Genomic DNA, 24,644 nt, shown 5'->3' with positions numbered 1-24,644 from the left:
CAGTGGCTCAAATTGGAGACCCCAACATAAAGATGGACACCACAAACATTGGCAAATGTTGAAATAGTTTTTATTAACTTCCCACAACAAAAATATACGTATTGGGGAACAAACATAATGAAAAGTACTTTGCCAAATAATGAATCAGGAAAACAAAAGGAGGCCTGGAGTTGGGGGTCAAACTAAACAGAATGGAGGGGGGACCAGGCCACCCCCTATAGGGACGCCGAAGCTGCTCCCCCCTCCCTACCCACAGTAACAAAACCAAGTTCTACTAAACTAAAAACTAAACGTAAAGATAGAACTCCCGGCCATCCCCAGGCAGGCCAAACTAATATAAACTAAATAACTTTAAGAAAAGGCTTTCTAGCCTAGATAAACAATGGTGTGGGTTCCACCGAGGAGACGCCATCGCAAACATGGACCGTGAAGTATAGCACTCTAAAGCCGTCTGTGGATTCAACCATTCCTGTAGGAGAGATGACAGCATGGATGTCATAAATAGAGCCCAATTGGTGCCAGATTTCTGGGCCCGTGCTAATCCCGAGGGACCATCATTTTGTAAAGAAGTGCAAACTCTTGAAATCAATTAGAAAATATAGCTGCAAGCAGCGATAATACGGGGCCAGGAGAGAGAAAGAGAAATGATAATTCCTTTAACAGGTCAGTTCATGAAAGTCCTTGCGGTCTTGTTTCCAATGAGGGCCTGTGAGCAATTAGGGGTTAAGAGTCTTGCTTGTGTCGATGACAAATTTCAGCGACACATTTGCTGACCTGGCCTGGAATCGTACCTGGGGCAACCAGAGCCTCTGGCTCTCTAGGCGGGCTCACTAACCACTCAGCTATGGCCACCCTTGAGAGAGAGAGAGAGAGAGAGAGAGAGAGAGAGAGAGAGAGAGAGAGAGAGAGAGAGAGAGAGAGAGAGAGAGAGAGAGAGAGAGAGAGAGAGAGAGAGAGAGAGAGAGAGAGAGAGAGAGAGAGAGAGAGAGAGAGAGAGAGAGAGAGAGAGAGAGAGAGAGAGAGAGAGAGAGAGAGAGAGAGAGAGAGAGAGAGAGAGAGAGAGAGAGAGAGAGAGGGGGAAACGGAATAGACTGAAGTGACAGACATGGAAACGGAATAGATTTAAGAGAAAGACATGGAAACGGAATAGATTGAAGAGAGAGAGACATGGAAACGGAATAGATTGAGTCATGTTTTTTGCAATTCAACTTAAATGAGTGTGCATCAAGTGAGGCTTGAACCAGCAACCTTGCGGTCGTGAGGCACTCTTAGGTAGCTGCAACACTACCTATAGTGCTATAGCTTTGTCCAGGCTGATGTTGTCTGTTGAGGATCACAAACTCTTGCCTTCTGTCATGACCCAAGCCCCTGTTTCACTAACACTAAGATCACTCGTTCACAAACCATTTACCAATTAAGAAATTGTACATCTCCTCAGAAGCAAAACTAGTGAAAGTAGCCGATCTACAAGCTCACAAACCATTAAAAGTTGTCAGATTGTACATCGGCTATTTTCACAATGCAGTATGTTTGTCTCATTGCTATCTGAAAAGTTGTGAGATTGTAGATCAGCTGTATGTAAAAAACACTCAATTAAGTATTTCATGTTATCTTTAACAATTGCAGATGTATTCATTGATAGTCATGTTGTGTGAAATGCAACTTAGATGAAGTCTGCACCAAGTGAGGCTTGAACTGGTGACCTCCAGGTTGTGGGGCACACATTTAAGCGAGAAGCCACCAACAGACAAGAACCTGTGAAAAAGGAGATCACACAAATGATACAGTTTCACGCAAATAGCTGAAAAATCCTGGGTTTAAGTGTTTTTCAAACTGCTCAAGATTGCGGACAACCTAAGGGCGGTGCTTACTGGTCAACGTGATAGATGTGTTCCTCATTAGTCAAGGCACATGTGTAAGCAGGTCTAATGGCTGTCGGCCAAACGAGGCATGACTTTTGCCTGTTTAAAGTTTCAATTTTCAAAAAATTGCTATAGCGCCCCCGTTTGACCAATTGGAGTAAGATTGGTTTCAGTGATATTTGGAATGGCCCTTTACATTTCTGCAAAGTTTCAAAGAATGGTAAGTCTGCATGTATGTGTTAGGGGCAGATGAATAATTGTCATAAAACTGCAATATTCATTGGCTCATTAAAGCTTCATTTTTTCACTTATGGAAAATATTTTGCAAACGTTTTTTGGTATAGGTCCAAAGTTCATGTGTAAAAAGTTTCGTGCAGATTACTCAAAAATCCCAGGAGGAGATAGGTTTTAACTGTTTTTCATATAATTCAAAATGGTGGGAGATCTAAAGGTCAGAGGTCAAAAGTCAGAGTGTGAAAGTTGTTCAGCATGAGGAGACGCATGTGTGCATCGAAGTTTCATGGCTGTAGGTGAAACAGGGCATGAGTTGTACCTGTTCAAAGTTGGCATTTTTCAATTGAGTGCTATAGCGCCACCTTTTGACGAAAGATTGTGAGAATTATTTCTTGATCGTTTTTCATGACCATCTATCATATGGCCGAGTTTCATAAAAAGCGACAGCACGGTTCAGCCAGAACTGCCAAAAGTGGCAGAAGAAACGGAATAATCTGAATAACAAAACGGGTCCATGCTGGAAGCCTGGCCCCGTAAATAGCACCCAAAAAAATCTGGATTCCAATTCAGAAATAGCAAAGAATAGCAGATGTACAAGCTCAAAACGCGTTGCACTGCGACACATTTTGAGCTTGTAGATCGGCTATTTTTGCAACTTTTGTGTGACATACCGTAGAATGGCGCAAAAAGTTAAAATACGGAGATGAGAGGTTTCTGCCCAACAGTATATGCAATGTGGCCCTCTGGAGTGAGTGTGGAAATATAGTGACCCTCTCCATCAGTTGCATCACCCCTGGGCTAGATGATGTTTTCTAACAGTCAGTAGAAGACAGATGGGATACAATCTTTAAACACCAGTATTAGATGCCTGGTGTTTAATTGTATGCACATGCGTACATCAAATGCATGTCGATAACCTTAACCCATTGAGACCTGAAGCCGATTCTACATGTCTCCTAAATCTCAACAGTATTCTCAAAAACGTTATGTTTCTATATCAGTGGTGCTCAATCTTTTTCATGTCAAGGACCCCCAAAATTATATGTATTTGGCCGCGGACCCCCATCAAAATATTTTGTTCCAGGGACCCCCCAGAAGCAAAGATTTGAGTTAAAAATGTTCGCTTTAAAAATATATATATTCAAAGATTTGCACGCATTTTCACGAATTTTCAAAAATAGCAGATCTACAAGCTCGTAGCGCGGCACTCGGTGCCGCGCTACGAGCTTGTATATCTGCTATTTTTGAATAGCCCAAAGTGTAAAATAATGCTTTTTTAGCTCAAATCTAAAAATGACACAGTTCCAGGTCTTCATGGGTTAAACCGCATTCCTTCATAAAAAAATATGAAATCAAAAAACTGTAGATTCTGTAGTGATTCGCTAATCAAAGAACCAGCATACATTTCAAGTACTAATCTGACAGGCTGCTATAGACCAATTATTTGTTTACTAACATTGAGCCTGGACGCACAGGTGATTGTTTCACGCAATCAATTCCCAACCTGTTTCGGGGTGCACTGGTTTCAGCACACCCCAACCCCCTCTTGTGTGTGTTGGCTAGTGAGACGCGTCCTAACGAGACCTGATATAATGGGTTTCGTTGCGCGCAGCCAGTATGCAGCCAGTATGACGTCGTCTGTTAAGGGGTCTATAAAGGAGAGGACAAAAATGACAAAAACATTTTCCGCAGTGGTGGGCCAAAAAAAGAAAAGAAAAAGGAATTAGCTGGCCACCGTGCTGCTAATTTAACCACCAATTACTTTCACGGGGGACAGCAGAGCCAATAAGCATCCAGCTAATTGTGGTCTTTAGAGTACAATCACAAGCTAACTTCATACGATTGGATATTTGCTAGAGAAAAGCCACAAGCACAGTTGTCTGTTGTCAGAGAATTGGGGGTATGTTGCTGTGGAAGTAGTCATCTGCAATATGTGAGCAAATTAGTGATGTTGGGCTCTTAAGGACACGTGTGCACACACACACACACACACGCGCGCACACGCGCACACACGCACACAGACTGAAGACAGGCTGGCGGTTCAGTGAATCTTCGGGGACAGCTTTAGGAAGCAGTTCCTGGTGTACGGCTGATGTTTTATTCATGCTGTTGTTTGGGGACTCTGCCTCAGCAAAATGACTTTCTTTAACTGCATCCTGCTGCACTTGGAAATGTCACCATTACTTTGTAGTCGGCGTTGTAGTGTGTGGTTGCAAATGAAGGGAGTGCGGGGATGTTTTTGTGATGCTCACGTCCTCATACTTCTGTTTTTTTTCTTTTGTTTGTTTGCCGTTTATTTTTTTCCTATCACTCTGCATCGCTCAACTCATACTCTACATTTTTGTTCCTCTGTAAGACTTTTTTTGTGACGTCTTTATTTGACTGTCTGTACATCTCTCTCTCTCTCTCTCTCTCTCTCTCTCTCTCTCTCTCTGTCAGGTGACATGTTGGACCTGTTAAAGTGGAGGGCCCATCCAGAGAGAATTAATGACAGCCTGTCCAAGCTGAAGGAAATCGATGGCTCAGAGATAGTCAAGGTAGGTTGCATGTACAGTATATACATGTGTACTGTACATAACACACATTTCGATTGGATTCCAGACAATATTCTAAATTCAGTTGGTACGGAAAACAAAGTATGTTGACCACTTTCAAACTGGCGTCCCTGTTTTGGGCAAGTCATAATACACACACAGGACATGACGCACAACAAATGATATGGGGCCTAAGTGGTTAAATGTGCATCGTCGTATATTATTTTGCATAACGGTTCCTATATTCTCATCCTCCCCCAGTTTTTGCAAGACACCCTGGACACATTGTTTGGGATTCTGGACGAGAGCTCACAGAGATATGGGCTGAAGGTGTTTGACTCCCTGGTAAGTGTCCTCCTGATATCGAGCTGTTTACTAGATCCACAGACAGACAGACAGACAGACAGACAGACAGACAGACAGACAGACAGACAGACAGACAGACAGACAGACAGACAGACAGACAGACAGACAGACAGACAGACAGACAGACAGACAGACAGACAGAGATAAGGACTGGAGGTTGTGTCAAGGTATTGGATTATACGGGTTGAATGACAGACGTTGTAGCCAATAGGAATGCTCCCACAACCAGATGTGTCTCCTGTGGAGTTCTCATAAACTGTCCATCTATGTCAGATAAACTGTTAGATGGACAGTTTATCAGAACCCCCACAGGAGCACCGGTTTATTGAAACGTGAACAGGTATAGTAACAGAATGAATGAGATCAACAACATGCACGATGTTGATGTGACCGCCTTACGTGAAGTGCATGATGTCATTATTTGAGTACATTATTCATTTAGGAAGGACAGACAGACCGATGCACACCCGTACTAAGGATTTGAGTGAATAACAGTATGTGGAAGAAGTTCTCTGATTTGCTTTACTTAACCCATTAAGACCTGGAATGCGCCTGTGTCACTTTTTGATTTGAGCTAAAAAGCATTATTTTACACTTTGGCTATTCAAAAATAGCAGATCTACAAGCTCATAGCGCGGCACCGAGTGCCGCGCTATGAGCTTGTAGATCTGCAATTTTTGAAAAATCAAGAAAATGTGTGCAAATCTTTGAATAAATGTTTTTTTTAAAGCAAACATTTGTAACTCAAATCTCTGCTTCTGGGGGGTCCCTAGAACAACATATTTTGAGATGGGGGTCCGCGGTGAAATACATTTTAGAACCACTGATATAATAGCAACATAGGTTTTAAAAAAAAACTGTTGTAGAATCGGAACCTCAGGCCCTAATGGGTTAAGCACGAGTAGCAATACCACAATGGTAAAAATACTCTGTATTCACACCAAAGCACGAACTATGAGGATGATTATGTGAGCATCCACGCGGATGAGCGGTTCTGTAAACAGTGGCATCGAGCTGCGCAAAGTTCAGCTGTGTAGGAGTCCACACACGGAGGCAGAGAGACAGAGAGAGAGAGAGAGAGAGATATCTCCACCTCCGTGGGGCTGAAAGACACATGCAATAGGCAGAGGCTGATGTGGATAACCGGACTCTGATTATTCATTATAAGTAGGCAAGATAGTTGTAGGCAGTGGTGTAAAGTAACTAAGTACATTTACTCAAGTACTGTACTTAAGTACACTTTTGAGGATTTTTTACTTTACTGGAGTATTTACCATTTTCAGTACTTTTACTTCTACTCCACTACATCTCAGAGGCAAATATTGTACTTTTACTCCACTACAATTATTTGAACACTTTAGTTACTAGTTACTTTTCATATATAAACTATGATATAATGAAACATACATTAACCACTTTAGCCCTATTTTATACATAGGCTATTTGAAAATAGCCGATCTACAAGCTCACAACGCGTCGCATCGCGGCGCGTTGTGAGCTTGTAGATCGGCTATTTTCAAATATTTAGTACTTTTACTTTTGGTACTTTAAGTACATTTTGATGCCAATACTTTTGTACTTTTACTCAAGTAAATTTTGAATTCTGGACTTTTACTTGTAAGGGCGCGCTCCCACCGCACTTTTATTTTACCTCTGGGGCAGAATCTGCCAATGCTTTGTCAATGCAAATGCGTGGATTCACGCAAGAGCAGATTTTTCCGCTTGTCGCGCAGACCTTGCGTTTATCCGCTCTACACGAAGAAGCATAAAACTGCTGGAGGCAGGAGCTGATTTTACCCCTCTGTCCAATCGGGTGAGTCGAAGGCGGACCGTCCCAAGACTCAGGAAGCAACATGGTGCTCTCAGTGGACCAATTGGTTGTAGCTGTTGCATCTCACCCAGTACTTTATAATTTGTGCACTTGGGGTTCGTACATCTACATACACATTCAGATTTAAAATATAAAGTGCTTACCCCATGGCCATGGATTTTACAATCATGTACGGACCCTCAGAAGTACCCGTATCTTCCGTATTGTTCAATAAAAAGCATTATAATCCGATTGGTGGCCATTTCCCCATAGAGTTATAATGTACCAACAGTGCAATACACCTCTCAACCGCTAGGGTCGCGCAGTTACAAGCATACGGAGAAAATGACCACTGATTGGATTAAAATGCTTTTTATTGAACAATACGGAAGATACGGATACTTGTGAGGGCCTGTACATGATTGTAACATCCGTGGCCATGGGGTAAGCACTTTATATTTTAAATCTGAATGTGTATGTAGATGTACGAACCCCAAGTGTGAAAGTGCAAAGAAATGTTTTTGTCTAGTGGCGGTGCGGGCTACGGGGACGGTCTTGAATGTGATTGACAGGTGCGTCACAGCGTTTTTTTAGAATCCGCTGGCTGCAAAAAACTGTGGCCGCGCACAACCTGCGTTTAACAGCGGCCAGCCAACTTTTGGTGAGAGCGCGCCCTAACAGAGTATTTTTATATTGCAGTATTGGTACTTTTACTTAAGTAAATAATTTGAGTACTTTTTCCACCACTGGTTGTAGGCAACCTGAGGTAACGCCAGCTGGCCTACCAGCAGTGGTGGGAAAAGTACTCACATTTTGTACTTAAGTAAAAGTGTCAATACTGCTACAGTATGTAGAAATATTGCATTACAAATAAAAGTCCGGAATTAAACATTTACTTGAGTAAAAGTACAAAAGTATTGGCATAAAAATGTACTTAAAATACCAAAAGTATAAGTACTCATTATCTAGATCTAGTTGTTTTAAAAAAAGATTTTTTGAAAATAGCAGATCTACAAACTCACAATGCGTGGCATCACGACGCATTGTGAGCTTGTAGATCTGCTATTTTCAAATGGCCAAAATATATATAGGGCTGAAGTGGTTAGTGTATGTTTTGTAATAATGATCAAAATCTACAAAGTAACCAGTAACTGAAGTTTTCAAATAATTGTAGTGGGGTAAAAGTACAATATTTGCCTCTGAGATGTAGTGGGGTAGAAGTAAAAGTACTGAAAAGTGGAAATACTCCAGTAAATTAAAAACACCTCAAAACTGTACTTAAGTACAGTTACTTTACACCACTGCCTACCAGCCAAGGTTAGCTATTCATAATCATCTCCTCATCTCTGTTAATGACAAAATGACTACTGATTGTGACGGGGGGGGGGGGGGGGGCGATTGCATCCCAGATGTCCTTCTGATTGATATTGATCGTCTGTCGGTGTTTCTATCGTTAATGAAATCGCTCTGAAAGTGATCCAAGTGATATTGTTCACCTCTGTCGTTGATGTTACTCTTTGAACAATTTGTAAAACAACATAGTTATAGTAAAACGTCCGTTCAAAATGTTACGTAAGTATTGTTGTCATCAAAGTAGACTCACAGTAGCAAACGTAAAAGTGCTGATCTCTCCATGATATTATCGATCGTAATTAGTAGAATGCATTAACCCATTGAGACCTGAAGCCGATTCTACATGTCTCCTAAATCTCAACAGTTTTCTGAAAAACGTATGTTTCTATATCAGTGGTGCTCAATCTTTTTCATGTCAAGGACCCCCAAAATTATATGTATTTGGCCGCGGACCCCCATCAAAATATGTTGTTCCAGGACCCCCCAGAAGCAAAGATTTGAGTTAAAAATGTTTGCTTTAAAATATATATATTCAAAGATTTGCACACATTTTCACAAATTTTCAAAAATAGCAGATCTACAAGCTCATAGTGCGGCACTCGGTGCCGCGCTATGAGCTTGTATATCTGCTATTTTTGAATAGCCCAAAGTGTAAAATAATGCTTTTTAGCTCAAATCTAAAAATGACACAGTTACCTCTGAATTGTACTTAAGTACAGTACTTGAGTAAATGTCCTTAGTTAGTTTCCACCGCTGGTGAATAGATGTACAGAGGTAAAGTAATAGAGCTTGGTGAAGCAATCTCAGAACAGTCATGCTGCAATGCACTGATAGAGCAAGGGCATTGATTGATCCCCTGCGCACACACACACACACACACACACACACACACACACACACACACACACACGCACACACGCTTGTATTACTATACTGTACTTGTGAGGACATCAATGTTGAGGCAGATGAAAACGAAAAAAAAAAACCAACAACTTAACACTAAAGCCGAATATAGCCGATCTACAAGCTCACAGCGCGTTGCACTGCGGTGCATTGTGAGCATGTAGATTTGCTGTTTTCGGTGCTTGCTTAACGCCGGCGCGAAACTAAGTATGACTCAGCTTATAACTTCAAACCCAACCCCTAAAGCTCACATCTAAGTCTCTAATCCTAACCCTAACCTTAGCCTGAATCTCTTTCCTAAATTGTAAGCCCCAACTCCCCAAATCTTTTTTTACCCATTAAGACCTGGAACGCATCTGTGTCACTTTTTCATTTGAGTTAAAAAGCATTATTTTACACTTTGGGCTATTCAAAAATAGCAGATATACAAGCTCATAGCGCGGCACCGAGTGCCGCGCTACGAGCTTGTAGATCTGCTATTTTTGAAAAATTGTGAAAATGAGTGCAAATCTTTGAATAAATATTGTTTCAAAGCGAAACATTTTAACTCAAATCTACTTCTGGGGGTCCCTGGAACAAAATATTTTGAGATGGGGGTCCACAGCTAAATACATATCATTTTGGGGGTCCTTGACATGAAAAAGATTGAGATACAACTATCATTGCTCTTGTGAGGACCAGGAAAATTGTCCTCACAACATCTATTTCTCAGATTCTGCTATATGTGTGGGGACATTGGGCCCTCACGTGTATAGTAATACAAGTACTGCGTGTACACACACACACACACACACACACACACACACACGCACACACACACATCACACACATCACACGCACGCTCGCACATCTCCATTCTCAGCTTACTGATGATGAGAAGCAGTGAGGCATTGAAGCCATCAAGTGTCCTTTTGGTGGCATTCTAAATGAATGGACGACCCAGAGGACTTATTCTCTCCTCCATCTGAACACGTCCCAACTTGGAACGAGTTTCTTTTCACAGCGTTTCATTGCTGCAGACACAATGCAATTCACACTGCAGGAAAAACGCTAACCAGAAGTAAAAAAAATGCTGTGTGTGTGTGTGTGTGTGCGTGCGTTCGTAACTGCGTCACTGCAACGGAATGAGAACTGATTTTTAACCCATTAAGACCTGAAGCCGATTACATTTTTTTTCCTAAATCCTAACGTTTTAAAAAATATGTATATATACAAAGATTTGCACACATTTTCACGATTTTACAAAAATAGCAGATCTACAAGCTCGTAGCGCGGCACTCGGTGCCGCGCTATGAGCTTGTAGATCTGCTATTTTTGAATAGCCAAAGAAATCTTAAAATGACACAGATGCGTCCCCGGTCTTAATGGCTTAATCTTGCGAGATGGAATTCAATATTGTACCCCATTAATCTGCAGTGATTATCTTTGTACTATACATAGCGCATCTATTTTGTACTGTAGTTCAACAATGGTTGTAATTGTCTTGGAATTATGCAATAAGACAATGCTCTTTTCCCAAGTGTATTCAATTAACTTTATAACGTACAGCCACACAAGCCTTGAAACCCAAGACAAAAAGCGAGTAATGTTGGTTGTATTTTGATAAATGTTAATTAATTAGTATATTGTACCTGTATTGTATCCTATATTGGGTCTCGGACCTGATTGGTTGGTTCTAGATTGGTGCTACTGTACATTAGAGGAGCTTCCTGTTTCAACAGGTGTTGAAAATTAGCACTTGTGCTATATACACTGTAAGCAACACATCTGGTTCGTCCAATGTATTTGTGATATCCACATCAGATAAATACATCAAATCAGACACATTTTATCTAGAGCAAAAACATCTTGTTAAATTAAAGCCAAGAAGATCAAGACTTGCCTAGACTGGCCTTAGGTCTTGAGATTGGGGATAGAGACGACCATTTCACTCCATTAGGAAGCCTCTAATATACAGAGCCTATCAAATAATGACTTATTCCTCACAATATACATTTACGTGTTTCACTTTATTAATTGCGAACTTCAGCCTTTTGTGCATCCATCACAGCCATTTGGTTCCCATTTGCGAGGATGTGGTCGTTTTGTCATTTAATGATAAATTGACATTCATCCACACATTTTTCTCCTCGTTCTTCCAGGTTTACATCATCAACCTCCTCCAGGACAGCAAGTTCCAGCACTTCAAGCCCGTCATGGACACCTACATTGAGAGCCACTTTGCGGGGGCTCTGTCCTACAGGTGTGTATGTGTGTGCGTGTGTGTGCGTGTAAAATAGTAACGCCAGGTTGAATGTGGTAGTGGCGTAGCTCTGCAGGTATCTACTATATCTGAGTACAACGGCGTGCTGAGAAGTGCAGTACTTCAGCCATTTAGCATTGAATGGGTTTCAGTATGAGTTTCACACATACTGTACAGCCGGGGTCTTCAACAGGGGGTCCGGGACCCCTAGGGCATTGGTTCTCAAAGTGGACCCCCAGGGGTACTTGAGGGGGTTCCAGGGGGTCCCCAGCTAAATGATAGATTAGGCACCAAATGGACCCTTGTGGGTCTCTAACTCTGAGAGTGTACAAATGGAACCAAATGGACCCTAACGGGTCCATTTGGTTCCATTTGTACTCTCTCAGAGTTAAATTGACATAGATTTTACAATATAAATTGCGGTCCAAGTGATAGAAATGCCATTAAATGGGGGTCTGTAGCCCTAATGCATGTTAAACTGGGGGTCCTTGAAATTAAAATGGTTGAGAATCACTGCTAGAGCCGTAAAATATCTTCTCTTATGGGGGTCCGTGGCATATCTTTTGAAATGGGGGTCCGCGGGCTAATAAGTGTCAATTTGGGGGTCCTTGACATGAAAAAGTTTGAGAACCACTGCCCTAGGGGGTCCTCAGAGTTACTACAGGGGGTCCGCCAAATCTTTGTGGGATATGATTTTTTTTTATTTTTACCTTAACCACTTGAACCGTAGAATTCCTTTTCTGAGGGGAACATTAGCCAAAAATATAGTTGTAGAGGGAAAAAATAGCAGACTAAGTAAAAAAAACAACTTTAATCTGAAACACAATTTTATACAATATAGAGTAGGGGTCCCTGCTTCATCTCTCTCTCAGCTAGGGGGTCCTTGGCCTGAAAACGTTGAAGACCCCTGCTGTACAGTAATGAACATTATAGGGATTTCACGAGGGCAGTCAATGTCGACAATATCAACAGTGATGTCCTGTGAATGGTCGTATCTACAGTATGCCAAGAGAAAGCAAACCTGCTCGCTCATTGCAATAAATGCCAGTATTGTTGGGTCAGTGTCAGTTTGCAATTTAACTGACAGTTATGAATGGCTTGTAAGCCTCATTCTAAAGCAGCAAAGAAGTGCTGCTGTGGGACAGCTCTGTGCTGGTCTATTCTGACTTGAGTTCACACCAGATGCTTGCGGTGCCCCCTGCCTGCGGAAAAACGAATTGCGCAGAGCTCTCCTCTCAGCTGGCCTCGTCTCCCCGTGTCTTGTTCTGTCTTCTCCACACCTCCCATCTCTTCCTTCACACACACACACACACACACACACACACACACACACACACACACACACACACACACACACACACACACACACACACACACACACACACACACACACACACACACACACACACACACACACACACACACACACACACACACACACACACACACACACACACACACACACACGCACGCGCGCACGACCTGCTGTTCTCACAGACTGTCCTATTCTCGCTCGCTGTACCTGCTATGATAGCGTGCTGTCGCATTCCTCAGACACGGCTGACACACAGGCTCACACGGTTGCCAAATGCATCTCCCTTCACCTCCGATCTACCTGTGATTTCCTCCTCCAGGTTCCAAAAATAGTGCCACCGCATCTGCTCCGATCATGTTTAATTAAAACAAAAGCTCCACGGCGGAGAGACGGAAAGAGAGAAACTCTTCCAAAACGTGACACTTTCGTTACAAACGGCCCTGTGTTATGAACAAGGGCTCTGCATCGAAATGACTCAGTCGCTGGTCTGAAGTGGACTGAAGTTACCTGAAAGTCAGCATTAAGGATCTGGCCTAAAGTAGCCAACCTAACCGTTCAATTATTTAGTAGGGGATGCCTTCTGAAGTACCCAACCAAAATGATTCAGTAGGGGATTCCTCCTAAAATAACCAATCAAAATGATTTAGCAGGGGTTGCCTCCTAAAGTAACAAACCACATTTATTTAGTAGGGAAAGCCTCCTCAATGGATATGTCTCCTAAAATACCCCACCAAAATGATTTAGTAGGGGATCTTAGAGTAAACAACCAACATGATTTTGCCTCCTACTAATACCCAACCACAATTAATTAGAAGGGGCTCACTCACTAATTATCAACCTGGGGACCATTGTTGTGTTGTTGGGGATATGGGCAAATATTAGTTATTTTCTTGAGTTGCACAGTCTGTTTATTCTTGGCTTTAGTGGTGGACAGGAATCTCAGAAGTCTCATGTCATTTCCTGGCTCCAACCTAGCCCTGTATTATTTGCCAGGTATGCCAGTATGGAAAATACACTCTCACAGAGATACAGAAAAACACTTTTTTGTTTGGCCTTACAACTCATCCAGAACTTCACAAGGGACTGTGTTTCATACGTGTGCCTCTTGACAGAGTCTGTGGTTCTCAATGAGCTGATCCGCTTCTTTAGTAGTTAAGCTTGAAGTGCTTTTTGGAATTGAAGCACAAGCCTCCTCAAATGACCACTGATAACGATAATGATGTCTTCGATTCTACTGTCCTCAAATCACGCAAACACCAACAGCTGTGAAAAAGGAAAGGAAAGCATGGGGACCACACGCTATACCTTCATGGACCACCAGTGGTCCACGGACCACCAGTTGAAATCCCCTGTCCTAAATTAACCAACCAAACTGTTTACCCATTAAGACCTGGAACGCATCTGTGTCATTTTTAGATTTGAGCTAAAATGACATATTTTACACTTTTGGCTATTCAAAAATAGCAGATACTGTATACAAGCTCATAGCGCTGCACCGAGGGCCGCGCTATGAGCTTGTAGATCTGCTATTTTTTGAAAAATCGTGAAAATGTGTGCAAATCTTTGAATATATATATTTTGAAAGCGAACATTTTTAACTCAAATCTTTGCTTCTGGGGCTCAAAATACATATAATTTTGGCGGGTCCTTTCATGAAAAAGTTTGAGCACCACTGATATAGCAACATACGTTTTTATTTTTCAGAATACTGTTGGGATTTAGAAGACATTTGTAGAATCGGCTTCAGGTCTTAATGGGTTAAACACCTGCAGGGCTGGGCTGGTTCTAGGAGGAACTATTCCTGTACCAAACGGAGTATAACCCATGTCAGAATGCTCTGAGTGGTAGCTCAGGGCCTTTTCTGTGAGACCTTGCATTTTATCAGCTGTCTGAGGTGGTACAGACGCTGCCTAGCCTCTTCCGAGCCACAGTGTCTGTGTGCATTTCCCGTGACAAGGTCTCGGTGATGTGCACACCGACTCACGGAGGTACTTGAAACTTCTCACCCTCTCTCCACTGGTGTCCCGTGATCATGAGCTGGGTGTAGGACCTCTTCCGTCGCGAAAGCCACTTCCATTTTGCACGGAAGTCATGCTGAGCACAGAGCTACAGTCATGCCGATATCTCTGTCATGAGTAAAAGTGGTTCCTTGGGAGCAGTGGTGGAAAACGTACCCAAATGTTTTACTTAAGTGAAAGTATCAATACTGCAATGTAGAAGTACCCTGTTACAAGTAAAAGTCCGGAATTCAAAATGTACTTACAAAGAAAAGTACAAAAGTATCGGTGTCAAAATGTACTTAAAGTACCAACAGTAAAAGTACTAAATGTTTGAAAATAGCAGATCTACATGATCACAACGCGTTGCATCAAGAGTACCTCAAAATTGTACTTTAGTACAGTACTTGAGTAAATGTTATTTACTTTACACTACTGCTTGGAAGGGGATATGTTTGAGCTCAGTGGTGTGCACAAGCGTGTGTATGTGTTTGCACGTTTCGCCTACAGTGTGTGTGTGTGTGTGTGTGTGTAACATGCACTTACAGATCTAAGTAAGTAGGTCGGAGAGGCTTTACTCTGACAATTTTTCAATTTACCCGACGAAGATCCCAACGGATCGAAACGATGTCCGAGTGAAGTGTCTTAGTTACAGCCAGTGGGATTGCGGAGGCATTATAGACTGTATTGAAAAAAACGGGTCCCCATTCCTAGACACGTGTGTGTGTGTGTGTGTGTGTGTGTGCGTGTGTTTGTTGTGCTTCCCCCAGGGACCTGATCAAAGTGTTGAAGTGGTACGTGGATCGCATCATTGACGCAGACCACCAGGACCACATCCAGCAAGTCCTCAAGGTGAGAAGGTTCACATTAACCCATTGATACCTGGAACGCATCTGTGTCACTTTAGATGTCTTTGGCTATTCAAAAATAGCAGATCTACAAGCTCATAGCGCGGCACCGAGTGCCGCGCTATGAGCTTGTAGATCTGCTATTTTTGAAAAATCGTGACATTTTTTTTTTAAATATTTATTTCCCGATTTTTTTGGGGGGGATTTTGAAAATGTTTAGATGCGGCCTCAGGTCTTAATGGGTTAATGTCCCTAAGCACACGCACGCACGCACGCACGCACGCCACACACACACACACACACACACACACACACACACACACACACACACACACACACACACACACTGAGTTTAATGACCACTGATGATTCACTATAGGTTGTTATAGAAAGTGTCATAAGATATACTAGCCTGGCTCCAGGCCCTGAATCACTAGCCTCACACACAGGGTCTTCTGATGCTGTAGAAATGCAGGGTTTTTTTTCGGTCAAAAATCGAACCAGCCCGATCGGGATCACCCAGTATGAACCAATCACCAAACAGTCCCACTTTGGCCACGCCCCCATCTCAGAAAACGTCTGCACTGAGAGGGACGTCAGACTGAATAATGGAGTGAAACAAAATGATAATTGTGTCAGGCTAGAGATATACAGTAAATTGCATAGACACTTTACTGCCACCCAAGCTTGTAGATCTGATATTTTCCATTTTTATTCAGAATTTTAAATTTGAAAACAATTTGACTTTTTTTTCCCAAAATAGGGACACCAGGGATAATGTTGATAAAGGAGTAGTTCACCCCAGAAATGACATATTGTCTATCAATTACACACCCCATGAAGCCTTGAATTCATGACCTTTTTGTTTTTAATCGCATTCCTAAGCCAATAATTTGATGACCAGCCAACGAGTCTCCATTGAGTCTCCTACTGGAGACCGGTGAACTGTTCCTCTAGATGGTACTATATCAGTTTAGGCATGAGTTTACACCTCTACAAGCCACCAACCCAGTTAATACTTCATTAATGATACACAAAGGGGCACCCCGGTGTCTCATCGTGTCAGAGTGCATAGCACATAAATAAGGCTACAGCGCTTTTCACAGTTGATCCCGGTTCGAATCCGACCAGAGTCACTCATGTCAAGCCCCCTCCTGTCTTTTCTGTTCACTGTCCTATCCGAATATAGCATAAAATGCCCCAAAAATAAATTCATTAACAGAGGATCCACAAACGTGCTCTGTAGAAAGTGTTATACTCCCGGGCCCCCTGACGCACGCACGCACTCGTGCACGTTGCATTATTCTAATGACTCATGTAGACGATGGTATCAGGGAGACACATGGCAGCCATGATGGTGCTGTTCGTCATTCATCATTCACACAGCAGGTTTCTATGGAAAAATAATGTTCCGTCCGCGTGCATGCGCTGATGAATAAGTAATTATGTAAACGACAAACGTTGTTTAGTTTTTTTCCTGCTGTGTTGTCTGGTGTGTGATTTGTAAAACAATGATGTTATATTCTTTGAAGAGAGATGCTGTCTTTCTCACTAAACTATCCTGGTATACCATATAATGTATTCTACATCAGTGGTTTAGATTGCATCAGCAGGCCCCTGTTCTGTGTCACGTTCTACCCTTAGTTCTATTTTAAAGGGATAGTGACTGGCAATTTTGATATGATACTGTATGACTTTTTTTCTATTGATTAGTCATCCCATGGAGACTTCAATTCATGGATATTTTTTAGTTTTTTATCCCATTCCTAAGCCAATGATTTGATGACCAGCAGCGGTTCCGGTAGGAGACACAAAGAGTCTCCTTTGTGTCTCCTACCGGAACCACTGCCTACCGGTCCGCTGGTCATCAAATTATTGGCTTAGGAATGCGACAAAAAAAAAAAAAGTCTAGTCTCCATGGGGTGACTAATCGATAGAGGAAAACGGGCTCGGCAGCTGGTTTGACCTACATTGTGAGCTTGTAGATCATTTTTTTACATGTTTTTGTCATCTGTCTTCCAGGCCAGCGAGTACATCTTCAAGTACATAATCCAGTCCCGTCGGCTCTTCTCATTGGCCACCGGAGGGCAGAATGAGGACGAGTTTCGCGTCTGTATCCATGAACTCTTCATGTCCATCCGCTTCTTCCTGTCCCAGGAAAACAAAGGGACCAGCCCCGTCACTCAGACACAGGTACGGGTGTGTGTGTGTGTGTGTGTGTGTGTGTGTGTGTGTGTGTGTATCTATACTTTGACTCAAGTACTTTATCCACCACTGCTGCTGGGTGGCTAAACTGCTGTACTATGCATTGTGTCCTCATCAAACCTGTTCCGCTTGCAGGCCACACAATGTCCTGTTTCCAGATGGACCCCGTTTAATTTGGTTGCAATCGGCGGTAAATGGTGTGCAATTGGATTTCATGCTACTGGAGGGTTCTGGAGTTGCACAGAGACCCCAGTACCAGGTGTCTGTGTCTTTTTCTTACCCACATAAGCCCTACTATACCTTGTCATACAACGAATGGCGAAAATAGCAGACCTGTAAGCTCAAAAACACGTCACATTGTGACATGTTGTGAGCTTGTACATCGGTTTTGAAAAAAGAGCGGAAAAAGTTATTGTTTATGAAAAATGTGCCAAAATTTGGGATGCCACTATTAATGTGGTTTTAATTAAATAGATTCATTTGGATATTATGAAACATAGCAGACAACAGTCTGCATTTCCCAAAAGGAAACGTGTGTAATTAAATCCGTCTGACCAGAAGCAGTTATGAAACGTGTCCCCACCAGTGATGACTATGAATGCCCAGGTGGGGTGATATCGGAAGCTGAACACCGCCTCCTCCCGCCAGCAGTTCTCACTCTACTCATATTCAACAGGAGCAAAGCAAGCCGGCCTAAAAACGCCCACCATAACTCCAATTATACGGCAACAACAGCTGCGCGTGGGTGTGCATGAGCGGGCGGATTGTGTGTCCGTTTGCGTGCGCTTGCAGGCGACGTGTGTTCTTCTCCCATGTGTCTGTGAGTGTGAGTGTGAGTGTGGGTGTCTGTCCTTGTTCCGCTATATATACTGTATATACCTTCTGTTTGAACGCCGGTCTTGTGTTTCTTCCTAATAAGTTACCTCCTTGAACCCATTCAAGAACGGATGTGCGTTCCTGGGTGCCACATTGACAGCCATTTGCTTACAGTATGTGTTTGTGAGCACTTGTTCCTGCTCCGATACTCTTAACAACTAATCCCCAGTTGCCATGTTGACTGCCTTCCGCAGCAAAGCTTACACCAAAGTAGACGATTTGAACACCGCTCAAAACACTCAGGGGAAGGATAGATCAGGTTCTATTGAAACATCCCACTTATAAGTTGACTTTTTTAATGTATTTATTTATTTATTGAATACCTGGAAGGTTCATAACTTTTCTGTTTTTCTATCATTTCTACTTGCTCTCCACCACTTAGTTTTCTCAGCACTTAGGGCCATATTTTCTAAATATTGTGAATGCAGTTTTTTTTTAGCCTTGACGTTTTGAGGAACATCCTTTATACAGTACATAATATTTCATCTATTCAGTGCACCAGCTGTCTGATCGGTACATCTCCGCTTCTGGAGTGGTGTAAACAGGACTGCAGTGATAGACTTCAGTAGCCTTTAATAAACTCTTATTTGAACCTTGAACCCATTAAGACCTGGAACGCATCTGTGTCACTTTTTGATTTGAGCTAAAAAAAAGCATTATTCTACACGTTGGCTATTCAAAAATAGCAGATATACAAGCTCATAGCGCGGCACCGAGTGCCGCGCTACGAGCTTGTAGATCTGCTATTTTTGAAAAATCGTGAAAATGTGTACACGTCTTTGAATATATATTGTTCTAAAGCGAACATTTTTAACTCAAATCTGTGCTCTCTGGGGGTCCCTGGAACAAAATATTTTGAGGTGGGGGTCAGCAGCCACATACATCATTTTGGGGGTCCTTGACATGAAAACGTTTGAGAACCACTGATATACTGTAGAAACATACGTTTTTTTCAGAAAACTGTTGGGATTTAGAAGACATTGTAGAATTGGCTTCAGGTTTTAATGGGTTAATGCTTCGGATGTTGCTCAGATTGCTGCTATTATAAAAGCGCCTCAGTTCAAATCAACAAGATTCACATAAAATAATAGATATTGACATGCTATCAGATCTGTCTTCAGTTCAATAGAGATCGTGCACATTCAAGATACAGTGAGAAGATTTCATAATGCCTGTACTTCAAGGAGAGGAAACCATAAGTGTGTTTATTGACACAAATGTATACATGATCATGTATTTATACCCATCTGCCAAAAAGTTAAAACACAAAAAGCTTGAGAGCTTAGTTATTTCTGTTGTGATCCTGTTGTGAGTGCAGATGTTCTTTTTCGATCAATAAAGTATAATCTCCCTTTGAGCCAGTCCTTTTTTGTTTTTGTTTTTAATTATCTCTGACCACTTAGAGAACAGTCAAAACATGATTGGGTCGGGGAATTCCTGGCCCACTAGTAAACATTTTCATTTGTTTTCCCAACAAAATAACCGGCCAAGATTAGAGCATGGACAGGAGAACAGGGCCTGAATTTGGATACGTCCGTGTTTATGCTGTGTGCAGAATATTTTATATTCCCCATCCCATTTGACATATTTGCACTCAGAGTGTGTGTGTGTGTGTGTGTGTGTGTGTGTGTGTGTGTGTGTGTGTGTGTGTGTGTGTGTGTGTGTGTGTGTGTGTGAAGCAGCGTCTTTGCTTTCATGTTTGTCTGGGTAAACGGGGGGTTATTTTACTGCCATCATTTTCTACCCGTGAACTTAGGACTCTTTGGAGTATAGTCTTGGATTAGTTAGACATGATGTCAGAAAATAGTGGCAACTATAATGCAACCATGTAAACAAACATACTGTTAATTTAGTTTTTCTGTAATTGTATTCTTGCTCTGTAAAGCACTTTCAGCTGCATTTCATGTCATGAAAGGTGCTATACAAATAAAGTTTATTATTACTATACATATTGGACAAAATATGATATTATTAACCCAAAAAAAGTTACATATTAATACTTGTTAATTCATTCCACTCCATTAGGCGGTGTTCCTGCGGACCTTCCCGGCCATCTACGGCGAGCTGTTGAAGATCTTCACGGTGCGCGAGGTGGCCGGCTTTGTGCGCGAGACGCTGGGCAGCCTGCCCGTCACGGCCCACGCAGAGTGCCCCCTGGAGGCCGTCAAGCTGCAGTGCATCGTCAAGACAGTAGAGAGTCAGCTGTACATCAACCCCGGTACGTGGTTTACCCAAACCAGCTGCTACACAGTCAAATCCAAGGGTGTTCATTTAACTCTGAGAGTGTGTGCAAATGTAACCTAATGGACCCGGTTACATTTGCACACTCAGAGTTTAATTTACACTGTGGATTTTCCAGTGTATTCTGTCCACACATTGCACCGTTGACAACATGATGCATCTCAGCTATAAAACACAGGCACACATACCACATACGTGGTCAGCTAAGCTAGCACACATATGCATCTGTAATAATTAAATATTAATAATAATTATTATATTATTATTATAGCCACTTGTTAACCCATTAAGACATGGAAACTGTTAGTCCAGGGGCCAGGCCATATTTTGGTACCACCTAAGGTGACCGTAAAGTTTTTGTATTTTTGTCTTCCTACATGTCTCTAGTTTATATTTTGGTATGATAACCCTTCCAATCTTGTAGCTTAATGGCAGTTATCACTACCTACCGGCTAATGTATCCGGTAGGAGACACAAAGTAGAATCTTTGTGTCTCCTACCGGAAATACACCCGGGCATCAAATTATTGCGACAAAAAACAAAATATATCCATGTATTCAAGGCTTCATGGGGTGTGCAATTGATAGAAAATATTTTTTTTGGGTGAACTCCTCCTTTAAGTTTCCCAGGGGGACTCTCTACCCATTCAGCTATGACCACCCTAGACCGAGGGAGGGTCAACTTTTACAAGCTTATGGAAAGCAGTCTTTTTGCAAACACCAAAAATCTGAGAAGTTATCAATTTGTGAAAATATCAGTGTTGGCCCCTGGACTATGTTTCATTTTTAGATTTGAGCTAAAAAGCATTATTTTACACAAAAAATAGCAGATCTACAAGCTCAAATAGCAGATATACAAGCTTGTAGCGCGGCACCGAGTGCCGCGCTACGAGCTTGTAGATCTGCTATTTTTGAAAAATCGTGAAAATGTCTGCAAATCTTTGAATATATATATTTTTAAAGCAAACATTTTTAACTCAAATCTTTGCTTCTGGGGGGTCCCTGGAACAAAATATTTTGATGGGGGTCCGCGGCCAAATACATATAGTTTTGGGGGTCCTTGACATGAAAAAGATTGAGCACCACTGATATAGAAACATACGTTTTTCAGAAAACTGTTGAGATTTAGAAGGCATTTGTGCATAAAGACACATGCTCGCATGAGAAAATATGAACAGAATGTAGATACACACACACACACACACGCACACACACTTCAGACGGTTGTCACGCTGCATACGTGCCCCAGCCATTAGTCTGCGTTACATACCTCTGGCTAAAGACTCAACACAGCAGGCGATTCGACAGCAACGCCGGGGATTATTGTCACATATACCTACAGCGCGCTGGCTTAACCGCGTCGCTGAATCCTTGATTAAGATGATAGATTATGCAATTATAGTTTCAACAATGTGCAGATTGTTATTTCGTTAGTATATCGGTTAGACTGATGCTAGATCCTTGCTTTACCTGGGACCCTCGTTTCTTGAGGCACTACTACACTCTGTCTCTCTAGTCTACATTCTATGTAAGTGATTACCTTTGCTTGTTGTGAGTCGCTTCTGATCAGTGGTGGAAAAAGTACTCAAATTCTTTACTTAAGTAAAAGTACCGATACTGCGATATAAAAATACTCTGTTACAAGTAAAAGTCCAGAATTAAAAACTCACTTGAGTAAAAGTACAAAAGTATTGGCATCAAAATGTACTTAAAGTACCAAAAGTAAAAGTACTAAATATTTGAAAATAGCCGATCTACAAGCTCACAACGCGTCGCGATGCGACGTGTTGTGAGCTTGTAGATCTGCTATTTTCAAATAGCCTATTGTTTAAAATAGCTTTAAAGTGGTTAATGTATGTTTCATTATATCATAGTTTATATCTGCAAAGTAACTAGTAACTAAAGTTTTCAAATAATTGTAGTGGAGTAAAAGTACTATATTTGCCTCTGAGATGTAGTGGAGTAGAAGTAAAAGTATTGGAAATTGGAAATACTCAAGTAAAGTACAAGACCTCAAAATATTACTTAAGTACAGTACTTAAGTAAATGTACTTAGTTACTTTCCACCACTGCTTCTGATAAGACCGCTAAATGCCTAAATTGTACATGACTTCTTCGGAGGACAGGATTGTGATGAACCTCTGTGTTTGAACACAGTAAAATACTCGGGTCTTCATTTTGTCTTAATTTAAGACCTGGAGGCGTGGCCAATGCTGTTTCACTATTTTGAGGTTGGTAAAATGCGCCCTGCGCCAAGGTGCTCTGCGGTAAACGGCCCTGAATTAGTCACACCATGGCGCCATGACTAATTCTGATATTTTACCATCCTCAAAATAGTGGAACAGCATTGGCCACGCCTCCAGGTCTTCATTTAAAGGACAACTTTGGTTTTTTACAACCAATGTTTATGTTTTAGATTGTAATTAAAGTAAATAAAAGATGAGTGTTAAATTTTTTTAATTTACTGCTTTCTATAGTTTTAGCAATTTTCACAATCTTTTTTACAGTGTTTTCACAGTGGGCGGGGGCATTCTGTCCGGTGGCTAAATATGTATTTTTTTAACACATTAACCCGGCGTTTTCTTTATTATTATTTACAGTAGCTCTTCTAGCCCCTAATAACTCACATCTGGCCATCTCAGACAGCCGGACCTTTTTTATTGTGTAAAAAAGGCATATTTAGCCACCGGACAGAATGCCCCCGCCCACTGTAAAAAAATATCGCAAAAAATGTTAAAACTATAGAAAGCAGCTAATGAAAAAAAAATTACACTCATCATTTATTTACTTTAATTACAAGCTAAAATATAAACCTTGGTTGTAAAAAAACAAAGTTGTCCTTTAAGACATGATAAAATATGGTGCTCAGTGTTATTTATTATAAGTGTGTGTGTGTGTGTACAGAATGAAAGCATGCATGCATATGTGTGCTAGCTTAGATGGCACTACGATGTCAACACTTTGTAGGAGGTGCAAAGACAAAGTGTTGACAGCATACACTAAAAAATGTATCGCTGAGAGCGTACAAATGTAACAGGTCCATTTGGTTACATTTGTACGCTCTCAGAGTTAACCCATTGAGACCTGAAGCCGATTCTACATGTCTCCTAAATCTCGACAGTTTTCTGAAAAACGTATGTTTCTATATCAGTGGTGTCAAGGACCCCCAAAATTATATGTGTTTGGCCGCGGACCCCCATCTAAATATTTTGTTCCAGGGACCCCCAGAAGCAAAGATTTGAGTTAAAAACGGTTCGCTTTAAAGATATATATATTCAAAGATTTGCACACATTTTCACGATTTTTCAAAAATAGCAGATCTACAAGCTCGTAGCGCGGCACTCGGTGCCGCGCTACGAGCTTGTATATCTGCTATTTTTGAATAGCCCAAAGTGTAAAATAATGCTTTTTAGCTCAAATCTAAAAATGACCAGGTCTTAAAGGGTTAAATGAACACAGGATTTTACTGTGTAACTGATCTCTGCGGCCTACCCAAGGAGAGAGAAAAAAAAAAAACTAGTCTCAATATCATTGCCTCTTGTCTTAATTCAGTTTTAATTTTCACCAAGAGGGCACCCGAAGGGACAATACTGCACAGCAACATTTTGAGTGCCAATTTAACTGTGTATAAATTGACCCCAGAACACCTCTCAGATTACCATAAGTGAGTCTCGGAAGGTTTTTCGAGTTGATTGGCCGGTCTTCCTCTCTGCCATGGGGCTGTCAGCTGAGAGTGATGGCGCCATCTGCTGGCTAGAACCTCTGTTCTATACTATTACTCTGCGCTGTGCAATGGGCTCTGTGAATAACTGTAGTCCCAGTTTTCGGAAGGCGGCATGCCTGTTCCCTGCTTTCCGCC

General features: G+C 41.7%; 1 protein-coding gene across 3 annotated transcripts in view; it reads left to right on the top strand.

Annotated features, from left to right (window-relative positions):
* Positions 1-24,644, top strand: part of dock4b (dedicator of cytokinesis 4b) — a 315,514-nt gene that overhangs the window by 181,074 nt on the left and 109,796 nt on the right. For all 3 annotated transcript variants that reach the window (XM_084049385.1, XM_084049386.1, XM_084049384.1), the window contains exons 18-23: positions 4,536-4,633; positions 4,892-4,975; positions 11,204-11,304; positions 15,387-15,468; positions 17,487-17,657; positions 20,571-20,763. In XM_084049385.1, coding sequence (XP_083905511.1) covers positions 4,536-4,633; positions 4,892-4,975; positions 11,204-11,304; positions 15,387-15,468; positions 17,487-17,657; positions 20,571-20,763 — 729 coding nt within the window. The remainder of the gene's footprint in view (positions 1-4,535; positions 4,634-4,891; positions 4,976-11,203; positions 11,305-15,386; positions 15,469-17,486; positions 17,658-20,570; positions 20,764-24,644) is intronic.

Source organism: Gymnoscopelus microlampas (assembly GCF_963454915.1).
Source record: "Gymnoscopelus microlampas genome assembly, chromosome: 23".
NCBI lineage: Eukaryota > Metazoa > Chordata > Actinopteri > Myctophiformes > Myctophidae > Gymnoscopelus > Gymnoscopelus microlampas.
Note: the sequence above shows the minus strand (reverse complement) of the source record. Positions and strands in the feature narration are given on the sequence as shown.